Source organism: Idiotropiscis lumnitzeri, chromosome 12 (genome assembly GCF_059441095.1).
Source record: "Idiotropiscis lumnitzeri isolate Australia: NSW breed Sydney's pygmy pipehorse chromosome 12, RoL_Ilum_1.0, whole genome shotgun sequence".
Lineage (NCBI taxonomy): Eukaryota > Metazoa > Chordata > Actinopteri > Syngnathiformes > Syngnathidae > Idiotropiscis > Idiotropiscis lumnitzeri.
Window position 1 is genome coordinate 5,183,575 of NC_142402.1, and position 18,429 is coordinate 5,202,003.

At 43.6% G+C, this 18,429-nt stretch overlaps 1 protein-coding gene across 1 annotated transcript in view; it reads left to right on the plus strand.

Moving 5' to 3' along the window:
• brinp2 (BMP/retinoic acid inducible neural specific 2) overlaps positions 1–18,429 on the plus strand; it is a 194,799-nt gene that overhangs the window by 170,454 nt on the left and 5,916 nt on the right. The window contains exons 7-8 of the mRNA XM_088311154.1: positions 5,611–5,833; positions 12,243–12,549. Of these exons, the coding sequence (XP_088167280.1) occupies positions 5,611–5,833; positions 12,243–12,549 (530 nt within the window). The remainder of the gene's footprint in view (positions 1–5,610; positions 5,834–12,242; positions 12,550–18,429) is intronic.

Sequence of the window (18,429 nt, forward strand, 5' to 3'; positions counted from 1 at the left end):
CTATTGCGCGTGAGGTCATTTTAGTGATGGCTTGTGGGAAGAAGCCGTCTCTGAGTGGGCACCTGTGATTGCCTCAGCTCTTTAAAACAGCGGGACGTGTAAAGAAAGCAACAGATCTCTGTGATCTCTTGACCACTTTTTGTATCTTCCATTCTGAGAACCATAATATGATGCAATATGTCACAATGTTCTCCACGTACTGATCATGTTAGCAAAAAAGTGAGTCGTTCGCCATTTGATGAGCTATCCTGTGCCTCCTGAAGTCCAGGATGCTATATTTTGTCTTTGTCCTGTTCAAATCAAGGTTTTTAGCTGAGCTTACTCAAACAGTTGCAGGACCTGCTCCCTTGTTCAGATGTGTTCTTTTGTGCTATTGACAGGGCTTCCTATCAAAGGCAATGAATGAGTTAAAAAAAAGAAAAGTGGACCCCATCCTATCATCTGTTCTGAAATTTGTCACTTGATTGACATTGGGGGTAGCTAGTCACATGCCTATTCCATGCCTCATCGTACACTTTCATCTGTCACATGGTTGCTAACTGGCAAAATTAGCAGTTTCCATTTTGTTTCGGATACCCTTAAGTAAATAAAGTAAAACAATGATTAAAGGACCAAGTGAGCAAAGTATTTCCTTCTAGAGTGAGAAGAAGATTATTATTTTGCAGTGGGCTCCGCGACGAGGCGTCCCGGACTTGCTGCAGAGTGGGCGGGTTAGGCGGAAGTGTGCCAGGCGCTCGGCCATAGGCTTGCAGTTTCAACAGCGTTGGAGAATGACCTGTGGGACTGCAAAAGCATCCACCCGAACACTGCTGCAGGCTGCCAGTTAGTGTGTTGGTCATGGCAACCGACATGTACTACTTTCCAGTCAGTCACGCTGGTCAGTCCACTCAGGTCTCTTGCTTGGTGGACAGCCAATTGAGGGAAATGTAGTTAATTGTTGAAATCAATAAGTCCAAGTACCGTTCCAACTTGTGTTTATTGGGAGTTGTGTGCTCGTTTGCCCTCACCACTTCCTTTCTGGACTCCATCTCTCGCTGATTCCATTCACCCGAAAAGACAGAAAATGTACATTAGATGTATTGTGCAATTTGGGTTCATGCTGTTATACAAGGCACCTATATATATTAAACATATAAAGATTTTTAAATAAATAATATATAAATAAGATATGGGCGGCACAGTGGACGACTGTTTAGCACGATGGCCTCACAGTGCAGAGGTCATGGGATCGATTCCGGCTCCAGCCTCCCTGTGTGGAGTTTGCACGTTCTCCCCGCGCCTGCGTGGGTTTTCTCCGGGTATTCTGGTTTCCTCCCACATTCCAAAAACATGCATGGCAGGTTGATTGGACACTCTAAATCGCCCCTAGGTATGAATCAGAATCAGAAATCCCTTTGTCATTGTACTCAAGTGTGCAACGAGATTAGAGAGCTCCCCTCTCCGGTGCAATACAACAATAATTCAGTTAAATATATAAATTAGATAAATAAGAGAATAGTTAGTGCGATGGAATGGAGTGTCAGCATGTGTGGTTGTTTGTCTATGTGGGCCCTGCGATTGGCTGGCAACCAGATCTGGGTGTACCCCTTCTACTGCTCGAAGACAGCTGGGATAGGCTGCGGCACCCCCGCGACCCTCGTGAGGAGAAGCGTCTTAGAAAATGGATGGATAAATAAAATATGTATTCATATCATTTGGACTTGGCCATTTTATAAATAGCTCCCCTGGTATAGAGCATTTGGCTCATCACACAGCCAGTGCTCGGTGTCCAAGAAGAAGAGTCGAGGGGGCCCAGTTTGACTGACTGAGGTTGGTTGAAAAAAGGAAAAGTCCTTAATCCACTGGTAGGTCAGAGGTGAGTGTAGGGGGGCTCAAGTCAGCCAGCCCTTCTGACCAGGATGCCATGGATGATTGTGTTGATGGCTGAGTTTAAGTTGATGGACAGCTTGAAGTACAGTGGCACTCCCAGTGTTTGAGGTGGATTAGTGTTTTTCGGCGGTGTGTGGTGGCAAATGCATCATCTGTCGCGCTCAAGGCAAACTTGAGGGCTTCAAAGGATGAAGGGTTGACAAAAGACACAGGAGGCTTCCGTGTGACTCTCACTTGAATGCTTTACTCCAGCCAATGCGATACACACTCTTCCTCTACTCTTGAACAGTACACACTCCATTTCCAATCTCCTGCACATGCTCCACATAGTGGGCACTTATGCCATTACACTGAACATCAGTGCAACTATAGGCGCTTTGCATTTACTTTGGAGCTTAAAGTTAATTGACAACAATGGCTATTTATGGTTGGCTCTGAGATTAGTACTTTCTCGACTTGGGCCAGCAGTTGGTGGTAGTAGTTGTGTAACGTTACTTTCAATTAATTTTTTTTTAATTTGCAACTTCACTGTCATGTCACTAAATGCATTTTACATAAAACATGAAGCAAATGTGAAAGGTGTTAATTTATGGAGTATATATGAAAATGAATGGAATGTGTGTGAACCATTTGTGTTATAAAGGAGGTTCAAAAATATATTGTGACAAATATACATAAATCATGTATAAATATGACTATTGTATATACAATCATTTAATTACTCATGTGACTGTTATACGAGTGTACTATTATCAGCATATTTATATGATGGATTTTCTTTCATTTGTTTTCGTATATATAGCATGTATATTTGAGAGAGTTCAGAAGCAACACGTATGCATGTTAGAGAAGCATGGTTTTTTTTCCGTTTGTTTTTGTTTCTACTTTGGGATTCTTGTTTGTATATCAATACCCTACTAGTGAAATAATTTTATATGAGAAATATCTCAGGATTTGATAGTTAGGGTTCACTTGTTTGGTTCACCTATGAGGTTAACAACTGCCTGCCAGAATATGTATCCTATTATTTTGCCTGGAAAGGAGTAAACCTGCTGAAATTTACTTCACATTCACCACTCTTTGCTTTTTTTACATCAAGTGCAAATGTGCATAACTAATGTTTTAAATTGTAGTGAATAATTTCTTGAATGAAATACCGTAGTGCATTAAGCATTTTTTTTTCAACACCTGTATCAGTAAAACAGTTAAAAATCAAAATAAACTCATTATTTTGAAGAATTTTGCCGAATCAAGTGTGTGCTTAAATATCTGAATAGATTTTTATGGGGGTGCGTGTAAACCAAGCCCACACTTTAGAAATAACATACATATGAATTTTTTTTTTTTTTCTCATCCCCCTCAGTTATAAAAGTCTGACTAAATTTACAGATACTAGTAATGTATATTATAAAGGAATGTCTTTGACAAACCAATCAATTGACCAATCACTGACTGGGGCTACTTCAAAAGGGCTTTTAAGGATTTATGGTAACTGTCAAGCAATAACTTACAGTGTTAACTATTACATGAACAGCATGATTGATGTCACACTGAATGTGTTATGTACACTTTGAAGCGATGAAGATGGCAGCTTCCTCGACAGCTCTGGCCCCCGTTTTCCGCGTCATCTGTCCCAGCTGGCATTACTGCATGCGCAATAAAAGGGGCCCATGTGCTGCCACACATGCCGGAAGATATCCCAAATCCAATCTTATTGTCTGTCACGTTTGCATCTGAATTATGGTCACAGAGGAAAATATGGGATTACTGAAGTTGTTGTCACAGGCACTATGCAGAAAACAGGCAAATAAGAAATGTGCTTGCTGTCTGACAAGTATGTTCGTTGCAACACATGGCAGGCACTTGGGATCGTTTGTAATCGTGGCAGTGAACTGAATGACACTTTGACAGTTTTTGTAGTATCACAGAAGTATGCCAATGTGGAAGGCAGACTTGACAGCATCAATACAATCATCTCAAGTATGATTGCAGTGGTTTTGAATGTCTGGACTGGGGAAGGAGAGAAACCGTTTTCTAAATATGTTTTGGTTGCTTTATTGATCCTAAAAGAACCAGATAGACATAAATACAATTAATTAAATTGGAATGAAAGACGCAGACAGCAGAATCATGTTGAATGCCAAATGATGCACTCTTTATGTTATTGAAAGTGAGTCAGACCCTTGCATTAAACAAAGTTTCTAGAATAAAAATAATTAAAAAAAATAATTCAGAGTTCCTTTGCTATTGTGCTGAGAAACATTGAAACTCAATTCTGAGACTGTTTTACAAAGAGGCATACAGTTAAAAATATCCGTGCCCTTAAAAAAATGATAAAAAAAATTATAACAAACATGTTCTCGAAGTTGTTCTTTTACTTTTGCCATTACAAAACAAGTTAATCTAAATTTTTAGGCTGCTCTCTAAATAAATTTCAAATAAATGATAAATATAGCAATTTCTGATCGATCCATGTCAATTTCGGATTTAAAATAATGTTCTGATTTAACGCCCATATCTGGTTAAACCACACCCACTTCATGTTTATGCCACGCCCACCTCAAGTAAATCTACAGATCAGCAGGACGGCTGGACGTGATGCCCAGTTTAGATTTTTTGTTAAAGACGATCTTTTTATATAGTTAATCACGTTACAAAAACAAATGTGACTTATAACATGAAGGCGCGATGTGACACGCGCAAAAAGCACAACGTCGAGTCATATGACGCAGTGTTTACGGCAGTAAATATGGTCCCACATGTAGGGGCTCATTTTATCATCTCATATCGTCAGAGTAGCGACTGAGACAGGAAGATATAAATACTGTTTTAACTTGGGGATATGAGGCAATGCTCCGCTATCACTTCATTTTATGGAAACGTTAACCAAAGATGTCACGTCATTTCCGCGCATAATAAATAAAGCATGTGTGTAGCTGAATTAATACTATCACCACAAATGTCCATTTTATGTTTCATGTTCCAAGTGCGATTAAATTAGTCAAACAACACCAGTTACTCAAAACAACTGAATTTCATGGACGACGTCAGTGGTCTCCCGAGCACGTTCTCGCCCGCCTGCGCGGAGGAAATATTGAGCTTTTCATGAGGTACATGTCGGATGTGTGCGGCTTGGTGTTAATACTGCAGACGCGTCGCATACGTATCCCATTTATATCCGCAATCGAAAACCCAGGTTGAAAAAAAATAAATTGTTCACACTACATGGAAAAAAAAATTGATGCATGTCGCATATTGGCAAAAAGATTGGAATTTAGGAGCAGTGCAAATGTAGCCTTAGACAGGTGAACAGATACATAGAGTGCTGTACTCGCTCATTCCCACGACGGAAACGTTTCCCTTTTTAGATTAAAATGGCTTACCTTAATTAGAATCCTGCGTCACATTGTAGCTATTAGTTGTCATGACTATGTGTTATTTCCCTTAGGTGGTTGACAAATAGGATTTAAGTGTTCTAGCTGATTGTGGCCATTTAAAGCGGAACTCCTGTCAGTAATGTCAAGATAAAACTGCTGCAAATGATAAAGACTGAAATGACTAAAAGGAGGTCCAGGTGGAGAGATTTACTTTTCATATAATATGTTCGAAATTATGATTTTTTTTTTCTCAGGGTATTCTTAAGGCAAGCTTCTACACTCTGACATTGTCTGCAAGGGATGAAATGGAAATTCTGAATCATCTATATGTTCAATAATTTCTCATTTGTTATCTCTGTTGCAGATGAATTCAAATCATTCCTGAAACGCTTGCCCACTGACCAATTCTTGAATGTTTCCATGATTGCCAAGTACTGGTCAGCTGATTTATCACTCCAGAAGCGCTACGCTCATCTAGAGTCCAGCACGGCTTTGGTCCTGGGCAAAGCTCAGAAGATCATCAGGAAATTGTTCACCCTCAGCAAACGGTGTCCAAAACAACCTCGAATAAGTCTCCCCCGAGAAAGGTATGGCGTTTGACCTTTTGAATTGTCAGTTGAGAATTGAATTAAACCAGACTGTACACTGGTTTGGAATTTTAGTGGATAAAAGTTACAGCTTCAGGTCCACTGCTGGCTTGTCGACACCAACAAAAATTTGAGCTTTTTTGCACAGAAGCAGCTGCAGCTGTGAATATCGACATATATCAATTTAGAATTTATGGTTTGAATTGAATTACTACGACTACTAGTAATCATGATAATGCTAAAAATAGCGGCATGGTGGACAACTTGTTTGGACGACCGCCTCAACAATTCAGTGCTCGTAGGTTCATCTCTTACATTACATTACTGTGTGGAATTTGCATGTTTTCCTTACACACCCGCAACTTTATGAAGGTATGCCATGTAGAAATTGGATGGATAATAATAAAAATAACAATAATAATAGTCGGGTAGACATTTTTTCCGAGTGCTGCCAAGGTTTTTTTTTTATTGTATAAAAAGCAGGACATGAATTGTGCAACTGTGATAAAAGCATTTTGTTCCAACTTAATTAGATTACAAGTCAATTTCCAACTTATCATTATGATTTCTGATAACAATGATTTGAAACGCTGATTGACTGACATTGTTTGTATGTGTGATTAATTTCTGAGTAAAGTAGCTTCAGCAAGCTTCACTCATGCTGTCATTTCATGGCAGCTTCACTGCTGTGCTGGAGGCAAAACACGAAGGCCAGGATAAGACATTGTGTCAAGGCCAGCACCGACGTAAAGCACAGAGGAGTGTGAGGAAACAGTTTGGGATAGGAAATAAAGCAATTGCAAAAGGAAATAGAAAAGGGAGGAATGCGGTAAAAAGAGACACGCAAGAAGGAATGAAGAAAGACAGAAACTTTAAAGAATGTGTTGGACAGATGAAGGGTCTAGTTATAGGCTTCGGAGTGAGGTACTCCATTCCATGGCAAGCTCTAATCAAGTCTTTTTTTGCACTGACAGTCTGGCACTTGTTTACAGAGAAGCTTAATTTCCCTGACAGTCCTTTGCCACTACCAATCACTCTATCTCCCCTCGCTTAGGCCTTGCCACTTTCTGTCTGTATTTTTCTTCCACTCTCACCTTCGTTTCCCCTTGCCCTCTCCCCCACTCACCGCCTTCTCTGTCTCAGACCATCAGTCAGAGACTTAACCCTGCTAACAGCAGCAGCAAACCATCAGGGCTAGCAAAAGTTCCATATTTCCCCCTGCACACATCCATTTGTTTCATCATCACTTATTTGCACAAGCCTCGGGGTATGGAATTGTCATAGCTTTTCCGCAATGCTGTGTGCAATTTGCTGAACTCAGCCTGGGGATAGATTGTTTACAGAGCACATTTTGTAACTGAACCCCTTGCAAACTGTTGCCCCTCCAAAATGGATGGCAATTGTGCGTCTGCATTTTCATCTCATCTGCAGTCAAACACAGCAACCACCTTTCTACAGGAGAAACTACAGTCATTTGGGAGCTGACAAATAATCCAATGTAGGATATGGTGATGTGAATGATGAGCTTGTTAGTCACAATCCATGATGGTTTCCATCATTTGTGGGTGAAAGGGAATTCCAATAGGAAATGGGTGGGGGGGGGGGCAAATTAGTTGTGTAGGACAACAAGCACGATGGCTGTCAAATCTTTGACATGACCACTAAACACCATTTTAACATACAAGGATATGCTCTGATCACTAGATATTAGGGACTGATTTCTTTTTCATGTGCAGTGGAACATAAAATTAAGCTTTGAATGTAAATTTGAAGCAGACGAGATGCTTAGCTGTTTGCATAGCCATTGAAGTTATAGTTTGCCTTGCCGTTCAACATTAATCTGTTAATTATGTAGGCATCCAAATTTTTTACGTTTTATACATACAAACATTTTGACTCGATAATCACAACACTTTAATCCACACTTTAAACCCAGACTTGATATCTGCTGAGCGATGTGTTGCAAACTAGCGTTGTTAGCAGTTAGCAAGCTGAGTGCTAGCTTGAAAGACTGACGTACAGTGCAAGTTTGTCTGACATAAACAATTTAATGAATGACATTTGACGCCATTCTAGTAGTGATTGACGTACCGTGTCAACCAAAAGCAACATACCTTTGCTGTCATGGGACGAAGATGGTTGTGTTGAATGCAGCCAACACCCTTCACCCATCCAGACACAAAGTAATAAATAAAGACTGCAGGATCTTGACAAGATCGAAGTCCTCAAGTGTAGGCACTCTTCTATACAATCAATCAAGTAATAAATAATTTAGCTCACTTCGGGGAAGAAACAGTCTTCTTTTGGCCAGTCTGGTTTTGAAAGTTTATCCCAGCAGTCAGAGTTTTCCTGTCGTCTTTTCACTAACCAAGTTCAGTTTTTCTACATATCAACTTCAAACGACTAGTTCCTATGAGTCAATGTCATGGACAGTTGTCTTAATGGGGACCCTTTTCACAAAACTAGGCAGAAATAGACCAGGGACTGATATCGCTAACAATGGATAAGGCATCTCTTTATGTTTTTTGGGGGGTTTTTTTGACGTGTGTGCCCTTAAAACTAAGCGTGGGTAAAAGGAGAGTGTTATGGTTCTTTAAAGGGACTTTGTTTCCTACGGCAAAATCGCAACCCAAATTCAAGCCGGTTCACCCATTAGGCAAGATAGGCAATGCTTAAGGTGCCGTGGACTCGATTGACCGTCAAAACTATTAAAAAATTCAACTTTAATGTAATTATATGCAAACGATGTATTACTGTTTACTCATGATTTTAAGTCAAAAGAAAAAAAAATTGTAATTTTAAATTCATATAAATTGTGAAAAAAGCAAAGGGTAGGAAAGTGAGTTAATTTGAATCAGCGATTCTGCCAGGCAGAGTTGTGGCTTACGCACTTAAGTCACCCTGTCGTATCAACTCTTGATTGCCTTACTTAGCTGCTGTGTACAGTGTTTCAAAATTTTATGATGGTGGTATGGTTTCACATTAGATGGTAGATGACATTGAAATAAGTTCAAGATTGAGGAACATCTGAATTAATCCAATTTTTAGTGAAATATTTCATCTTAGAGTGTAAAAAAGAACATGTAAATGCATTTAATGTTAAACTAAAAAGTTAAAACAACAGTAACAGCCTCATTTGCGTCATGAATCAGCTAAGAGGAGGCCCCAAATGCTGGGAAGTAATTTTGCGTTGGTTACTTCATTTAATTTAAAGAAAACAAAATGGCAAATAAGGATATGGAAAAGTAGTACAAAATGTACAAAACAAGAATCAAAGTAACAAAATAAACTCTAGGAAAACTCAACTTTGAGAAAAAAGTAACAAAACGTGACTGAGACGAAGGGCAGAGGACGACTGACATTGACAACGAACTGACAAGGACTGAACGGAAAAAAGGACCTAAATACAAATAAATTGACAAGGCAACGAGGAACACCTGGACAAGACACAAAAGGTTGGAGGGAGCTGATTGGCTAACACAAGGGACCGGTATGACAAGCACTGATGTACACAATAAGCTAAAGAGATGCACAAAGGAACCCAAGGAAAACCTGAAACTAAATACTTAACCAAAATCAAACAAAACTGAGTAAATCTAAGGCTGATATGTGGTTGAAAAAGAATCTGTATTATGTCTCTTTTGCTACTTTTACTTATTTACAATAACTTATTTTCTCGTTTTCTCAGTTCTAAATCGAATGCAAATGCCGGTGTATTTAATGTAACTTACTGCCAGTGACGAATGTAATAAATGAAACTTCATTATGTACCATTAAACGTTCTGAATGTTAAAATAAAAAGAGGCAAAAGAAAAACATAGCTTTCTGTGGGTAGATGAATCTCTTCCAAATAGAGAAGCTGTGCATATTTATAAGAGCTTGACAACTAACTGAGCACGAAACAGCTAAACAGATTAAAATTTAAAGCAATGCCCAATTAATATTACTACAAACAATAACATCAGATACTCATTCCTCTGGCTGATGCGTATACTGCTCCCTCTCTGTGAGTGGATAGGCACATTTATTGAAGCGATCCCAGAGAACTTTGGGTACATATCAAAATAAGACTAGACTGAGGACAATAAAGGAAAAAAAGAGGAGGGAAATGGAGAGAAATAGAGGCCAAATTGTTGCTCCTTTTGATTTATGCAATGTAAGTCACTTACATGATTTGTTTGACAGCAATGAAACAGTCTGAAATTAAGAAAATGTTCTCTTTCATATTTCAAATTATGTAATGTTATATTAATGCAAGGCAATGTTTAAAAATTTTACTTCTCTTGTAAGTGTAAACTCTTGATGGAGGAGGGACTACCAAATAAAGTCAAATCGGCTTCCCATTTTTGAACACGTCGGACTGAGGGGTAGTTTAACCAACGCTAACGAGGGGTTGTACCACTTATCGACACGTCAACGTTATCATTGTGCATTGGTAATTCTAGCTTTACTTCAATTAAGCACCTCTCAAGTGTTTACACATTTGAAACACGGATGCCTCGCAGCAGGAACCAGGTGGTTGATTCATGCAGCAAACTCGCAGCGGTGACTCAGACCTGTGAAAACATTTGACTGCGTGTTACTGGAGCACTCCCCGTTCGCCACCTTGCCAATGACGGGGTAAAATGGGAAGTGGCAAGGTAAATATTTCATACACTCGCCACAATGGCAAGCGGCCAGGTTTTCTGTAAAAATTGCTCTGGGAGTGACTTGGCGACTAAACATCAATGCCTACATGCAAAACATTTCCATGTGCAAATTTCATGCAGTAATCCCACAATCCTCCATGAGGCCAGTCACGCACATGATTGATTACAGTATAATCACATCATTGCTTCAAGCCAATGATGTATTGGCTGCATGCTAGTTGTCGTTCGCACTTTTGTTGCGATCTAGAATGGATGAAAATGTGAGTATTGTCGGAATCTACACCAAAAACAAATAATGAGTGCGTTTGGAAATTCACTGACGTACGTGCACTACTCTGGGAAAAAGAGTGCACTTCACTCCCATTAATTTACAATACTCCATTTTGGTGCTCTGAGATTCCAAAAGGTCGGGTGAAGCAGTAGCAAGGAGTGGCTACGATTACCCACCTTTCATATGTGGTGGTAATGTGTGGTAATGAGGACATTACCTGTCAAAGCAGCAGTAGCTCGTAAAGTGCCGTTTCAAACCTTGATGTCGAATGTTAGCTAAAAGCTGCAGTGTCAATGGGCAGAACTTCAGTCTCACGAGGTAGAAGTCTGGTTGTTCTGGTGTTAAAATATATGGGAGAATGTATGCACGCTGAAACATACACTAGGATGCATGCTAGCGTATGTTTTTAAAACAAAACTGAGTTTGGTTGTACTTTTTGGAAATATCTAATACGACTGGTTCGCTCTCAGTGTCAGTCCGTCTGGTTGCTCTGTGGCTCCTCAGAAATGATGCCAGCTTTTGCAAAAGCTCAAACAATGTAAGCAGACACATTAGGGTGGTTAGCCCAAACGTCCACAATCCATTCACAAATTGTGGTGAATGTGAGCTTTCATTTGGAGCCAGAAGACAACCAGTTGTGTAGATAGCGAGTTGACAATTTTATAAATATAAATGAGTTATGACTTTTGACTCCACTATCATTTCCTTAGCGCTGACTAAAAAAACAAATCTGGTCATTCAACCTCTAATGCGAACAAGTAGTCATAAGTTTTAATTTCAGTAAACAGTTGTATGAAAAAACAATTGTAAGACGTACATATGAAAAGTTACTGCGGGAAGTGAGCATGACTTTGTGTGCCACATAATAATTCAGTATCCTCACTCCCACTTGGCAATTTAGTTAATTACGTGCCATTCCGAGCCAATCTGTCACCAGCCATTCTTACACACATTGACACAGCTGTTGTAATATTATATTTAGCATATTTTTACAGTCTGTTTAATTGCTTGTCATCATCAGTTTTTGAGGTAGCTATTCCGGCATATTTTCAATTACTTTTTTCCATGCGTATATGCTCTAATTGCCATCTTCCCATTCAATTTGATTGCTCTTGGATCACAACAAGTAGTTTGATCAGCAAAGGGTGTGTTGATTCTATACAGTCAACCAACTCGTAAAGTATAAATGTAATTTTGCATATAGATGAAATGTAAAAACACTTTGAGACGTGCAGTCAACCACCCAATTTAGTGTAAAGAACAGCAAAATGTTGTGAACATTATGTGAAATGCTCACTGAGCTCAATCAAAACAAACATATTTCTGAAGATGCAAGTTACAGTCTGCAGAGATCGGCTCGAGCTGACCCCTGACCTTAATCGGAACAAGCAATATTATAGATTTTGCAGGTGTACTGAATGTTGTTGCCTCTTGTGTGTCCATATATTCCACCCAACTTTCTGTGAAAACATTTTGTTTTGTTTTGTAGGTCAATTGCCTTTTGGTTGAGCACAGCTCAGTCACTTCTCTATTGCAATGACCACGGAGTGCAGGGATCATTCTCTGAGGAAGTCAAGAGTTGCAGCTGCCCAGTGGAACATCCAACTTGTCAGGGTGCCATTCCCTGCGTTGTTGACACCACCTTCACCTCGTGCTCTGCTTGTGCTGCGGATAATGTAACCCGCTGTGGCTCCTGCCACCACGGCAACCTACTACACCTTGGTTCCTGTCGACCGAGCGTCGCCACGTCCCTGGACCACTATTTGAACTTTGATCTCGACATGGCGGATGCTGAGGTTTTAAAAGCGCATTTTACATTCCAGTGGTTCTCAAACTAAGGAGGTCATAAATATTTAGGAATAATTAAATCTCTAGCTTATATCCATCAACTATCTCTATTTTTTACTTTTGCACTGCCTATTGGCTGCTTGTATGTCGGAAGTCGCTTACTTTTATAGCGTTCTCAATCTCATTTGGCTTGAAGTTGAATTTATGAATCAAGTCGAAGTATTCAGTCATGCACAATAATATATCTCAATATGTTGCCAATGATAATGGCAGAACAATGCCATCATTACATAATAATAATAAATTATAAGAGGTAAAACATACAGTATATCTACATACTGTAAGATGTTGTTTTATCAAAATAAGCAACAACAACAAATTTATCATAATTCACTTCGATTATTATTTATAATTATATATTATTTTTAATATATATATATACATATATATAAAGCATGAATTAATATGAAAGACGATAAGGTTATTTTTCTACGACAATTGCAGGTTTAAATGCACTAAATACTTTGACATGTAGTTTTGTAAGTATCAACATAATTCAAATTCATAAACATTATTCATATATTACTATAATGCAGTGGCGGGCCGTGCATTTTACACGTAGGCCTTCAATTAAGTTTTACTCAGCCCAACTTGAATAAATGCCCCTCATGACACCATCATTTATAACACCATGGCTGGAGGAATACAACACAGACACACTCACCTCAGCCCATGGGAGTGCTTCTTTGGTAAGGTCTGTCTTGAAAATGGCCTCGCAAGTGCATCTGCAATTTAAGCCACACTTTTCTCGTAAATATGATCATGATTTCTTGATTATCTTAGGCCATCAGAAAAGGCCTTTGGAGGCTTTGACCACCCACCACTGCTATAATGTAAACATGCAATGCAAACAAATGTTGCTTTACCTCATCAACATATCCAACTTTGTTGCATAAAACATCATATGTAACCAAGTGGACTTCTTAAACACTTAATTTTCCTCCAGCGATAAAAAATACAATATATATTGCCTATAAACAACGTATAGGGAAATTAAGATTATTCCTGTTTATAGAACAGAACATTGTATGATTCCAATAACCAGCATCATGCATTAAAAGCTACGCCGGTGGTACCCTAATCGATTAAATGATGGGTAAAGATGAGCAATAATCTTTTCGTTCTTTTTTTTTTTTATTCGTGAAATTGCACACACGCATACAGATGCATTTGTCCTCAAACTATATGACAATTTAGTGGGGCAACTTCCTTTTTCAAATAATTTGATGGGCGGATGTGTTTTGATTGGTCACCGCTCAGAAAACTTCAGAGACCCATCATTCAAAGTCAACAATGGTGCCCAATTATCTGCCGGGGCCAATATTTGCATTTTTGGCAATTATCGCCTTCTGCCTTTTTAAAAAAAAAAAAAACATTTTTATTATATGTCCAATGATTTAAAAACTGCTTTATTTTGCTGGCTGAGCACAAATTGATCCGCCACCACATCATTTGATTGGTCTTCCTCGTGCAGCCAATCATCTGTGAAAGCTGCACGTTTGCTCTACCATCTGAAGAGTCACATGAATGGGAATCCAGGGAGCAGATGAAGGTAAGGCTACAGATTTTAACCAAAAGTTTAATCCATTTCAGTCTTCTACAACTCACAACTACTCGTAACATTACTATGAGCTCTTTAATGACCTATAAACACAAGGAGCAGTTCTGCTTGTCACAGTAAGCGGCCTTACCCTGAAGCTAAAGCTAACCTCATGGCTCCAGGGAGACGTTTAACCACTTGAAATAAAATTGCAGATATTAGTGAGAAAGGTAAGGAGTGGGGGTGTGCCTGCCTGTGTGTGTGTGTGTGTGTGTGTAAGCCGCATTTCATGGAAAGCTCAACTCAACTTTATGTCACGATCCGTGCCTCTTCGTTGCAGCAGAGTGGGCGTGGTCGGCAGCGCGTTGCCCGGAGACGCGGCCGCGAGCGGGACGCGCTCACGAGACTCACAGCTGCAACCGATCATCACCCTGATTAAAGACTACATAAGCCATCGACGCGCACACTTGCGCGTCGGATTATTTGACCTACTTGCTCTCGCCTTGTGCCTTGCTACAGTCTTTGCCAACTTTGCTCCGTGTATTTGTCGTGTATGTTGTTACCTTGTTTATTTCTACCGCTACGTTTCGGCTCGCTTTGTGTTTTTTCGATGATTGGATTTAACCTTACCCTTTGGAGGAAGGACATTCTTGTTTTCGGTTTTCTTGCATTGCAAGCTCCTTTTGTTACTCGTTTTGCTTTTCCTGGGGGAAGATTGTTCCCCCAGCGTTTTCCGTTCACGTCTCCCGACGTCTGTAAGTATAGACCCTCTATTATTATTGATAGCAACCCTCCTTGCCTATCGCCTGCCAATTGTTTTTTGCCGGCCACAATAAATATTGTTCCTACCATATTTTCCCTTGTCTGCGCTTTAAGGATCCACCCACACCGCTTCCCAGCCCCGACTGGGGAGCAATCCTCACAGAATAATCCGACCATGGATTCTGCAGACAAGGAGAAAATTTTTCATGCCTTGACCAGCCAAGGACGCCTAGTGGGCCAACAGGCGACCGAGCTCGCGACCCTGCGCGTCGCGGTCGGCCAACTGGTCCAGCAACTCATGAGCCTAGGGGTCCGACTGAGTACCCCAGTTCACCCTGCCTCGACGGTTCCCAACCCGGTCGATCCCCCTTCCGGGGCTCCGCCCCCAGGTTACCCGGTTAAGGAGCCTAACCTGGCTCATCCCGACCGCTACGGCGGAGAGCCTGGCCTTTGCGGCCCATTTATTCATCATTGTAGGCTGATTTTTGACCAGCAGCCCCTAACCTATGCGCTAGACAGCTCAAAAGTAGCTTTTATGATGAGCCTCCTGACTGGTCAAGCGAGTGCATGGGCCATGGCCGTGAGCAACACGCGTCCCGAGATCCGCTCCTCGTTCCCCGCCTTTCTGAACGAGTTCCAGCGAGTGTTCCACCACCCGATCCGCGGGAAGGAGGCCGGAGCCGAATTATTGGATTGCATCCAGGGCTCACGATCAGTTGCGGATTACTCGATTGCCTTCCGCATCCGAGCAGCAGAGAGCGGCTTCGACGACTGCGCCCTGAGGTCCGTGTTCCGCAGGGGCCTGAACTCGGCCCTAAAAGATGAGCTGGCAGCCCGTGACAACGCCGAGACGCTGGAGGAGCTGATCACCCTGGCGATTCGGCTGGACAACCGCCTGCGAGAGCGTCGCCGAGAGCGAGGGGTGGAGCAGCGCCGCGCCGAGCTACCGCTTTTCCGGGTACCAGAGCCTGCACCAGCTGACGAGCCCATGCAGATAGGGGCAACCCGCCAGGCGCCCCGAGAGCAGCTTCGAGAGCGGGAGTGGGAGCAGCGCCGTCCCGATCGTCCACGCATCCGGGACTCCGAGTGGTCAACCTCCGACGAGTCCAGGCAGCCGGGTCCGGGCCGCCCGGATCTTCGTGAGAGGGAGCGTCGGCGCAGCACGGGGGCGTGCTTCTACTGTGGCCTGCCAGGACACCGAGTAGCAGGGTGCCCGGAGAAGGCCGCTCGCCAGGGATCGTCTCCTCGCCCCCCAACTAACTGTGAGTCCGCGGACCGCTCCTCCGCGGCCAAAGAACCCCGACAAGAGCCGGCTGCCAGCGTGGCAGGGGATCCGGACAGTCTCGGCACCCCCTTGAGACTGGAGATGGACGGGGAGATCATGGGACTCGGTGGTAGCATCAAGATTCGCGCACTCATTGACTCTGGCGCTGACGAATGCTTTATTGATGCGGGCTTAGTGTCCCGACTCGGCTGCGTGGTCACCGAGCTCGATAGATCCGAAAAAATCTATGACCTCGACGGGCGCGAGCTGGCCGATGTCCGGCGCTTAACCGAGCCTCTTACCTTAAAGTTGTCGGGTAACCATATCGAGAAGCGCTCCTTCTTCGTCATGCCGGCCAGGTCAGCCCCCGTCGTGCTAGGAATTCCGTGGCTAACCTCACACAACCCAGTCATCGACTGGGGGCGCCTTTCAATCCAAAATTGGAGCCCGTTTTGCTACGCGCATTGCCTACGGTCCGCCGAGGAGGGCGTGCAGGTTAGGGATCAGGTTCCCCGTCTCGGCTGCGCCCGGTCCACCTGCTGCGCCCGGCCCGCCGCAGCCTCCCCGTCAGCGGCACAGACCATGCCGCCTCCTCGCCAGCTGCTGCAGACCACGCCGCCTCCTCGCCAGCTGCTGCAGACCACGCCGCCTCCTCGCCAGCTGCTGAGCCCCGTTCCGGGCTCCCCGCCAGCTGCTGAGCCCCGTCCGGGCTCCCCGCCAGCTGCTGAGCCCCGTCCCGGCTCCCCGCCAGCTGCTGAGCCCCGTCCCGGCTCCCCGCCAGCTGCTGAGCCCCGTCCCGGCTCCCCGCCAGCTGCTGAGTCCCGTCCCGGCTCCTCGCCAACTGCTGAGCCCCGTTCTGGCGCTTCAAGTTCCTGTTCCGGCGGTGCACGTCCCGCGTCCGTCCCAAGTCCACGTTCCGGCGGAGCACGCCCTGCGTCCGTCCTAAGTTCACGTTCCGGCGGAGCACGTCGTGCGTTCGTCCCAAGTTCTCGTTCAGGCGGAGCACGCCCTGCGTCCGTCTCAAGGTCAAGTCCACGTTCAGGCGGAGCACTCCCTGCGTCCGTCCCAAGTTCACGTCTCGGCGGAGCACATCGTGCGTCCGCCTCAAGTCCACGTTCCCGTCTCGGCGGGGTTCGACGATCAGCCGCCGCTCCACGTTCCAGTCCCGGCGGGGCTCGACGACCAGCCGCCGCCCCACGTTCCAGTCCCGGCGGGGCTCGACGACCAGCCGCCGCTCCACGTTCCAGTCCCGGCGGGGCTCGACGACCAGCCACCGTTCCACGTTCCTGTCCCTGGTCTGGCCTCCCGGACATCCGCCAGACCGGTCTCGAACTCGGGTGGTGGTCCCACCTCCCAACCCCTTCCGCCCACCCTTGTTCTTGGACTGTGTATTTGTGTTTTTTGGGACGTCTGGAATCCGTCCGTTAAGGGGGGGGTACTGTCACGATCCGTGCCTCTTCGTTGCAGCAGAGTGGGCGTGGTCGGCAGCGCGTTGCCCGGAGACGCGGCCGCGAGCGGGACGCGCTCACGAGACTCACAGCTGCAACCGATCATCACCCTGATTAAAGACTACATAAGCCATCGACGCGCACACTTGCGCGTCGGATTATTTGACCTACTTGCTCTCGCCTTGTGCCTTGCTACAGTCTTTGCCAACTTTGCTCCGTGTATTTGTCGTGTATGTTGTTACCTTGTTTATTTCTACCGCTACGTTTCGGCTCGCTTTGTGTTTTTTCGATGATTGGATTTAACCTTACCCTTTGGAGGAAGGACATTCTTGTTTTTGGTTTTCTTGCATTGCAAGCTCCTTTTGTTACTCGTTTTGCTTTTCCTGGGGGAAGATTGTTCCCCCAGCGTTTTCCGTTCACGTCTCCCGACGTCTGTAAGTATAGACCCTCTATTATTATTGATAGCAACCCTCCTTGCCTATCGCCTGCCAATTGTTTTTTGCCGGCCACAATAAATATTGTTCCTACCATATTTTCCCTTGTCTGCGCTTTAAGGATCCACCCACACCGCTTCCCAGCCCCGACTGGGGAGCGATCCTCACACTTTATTTATAGAGCACTTTAAAACAATCACCATACAAAGTGCTGTTCATCAGTGGTCCCCAACCATCGGGTGGCGGACCGGTACCGGACTGCGCAGTATGGTCCAGCTCCACCCATAAATGGGTGTTCCCGTTATTTAATTCCATTCTGAGAACGAGAACGCCTCCTCACACCAAGGGCCACGTCTGATGTCGCCCGTTCTCTATGGCGT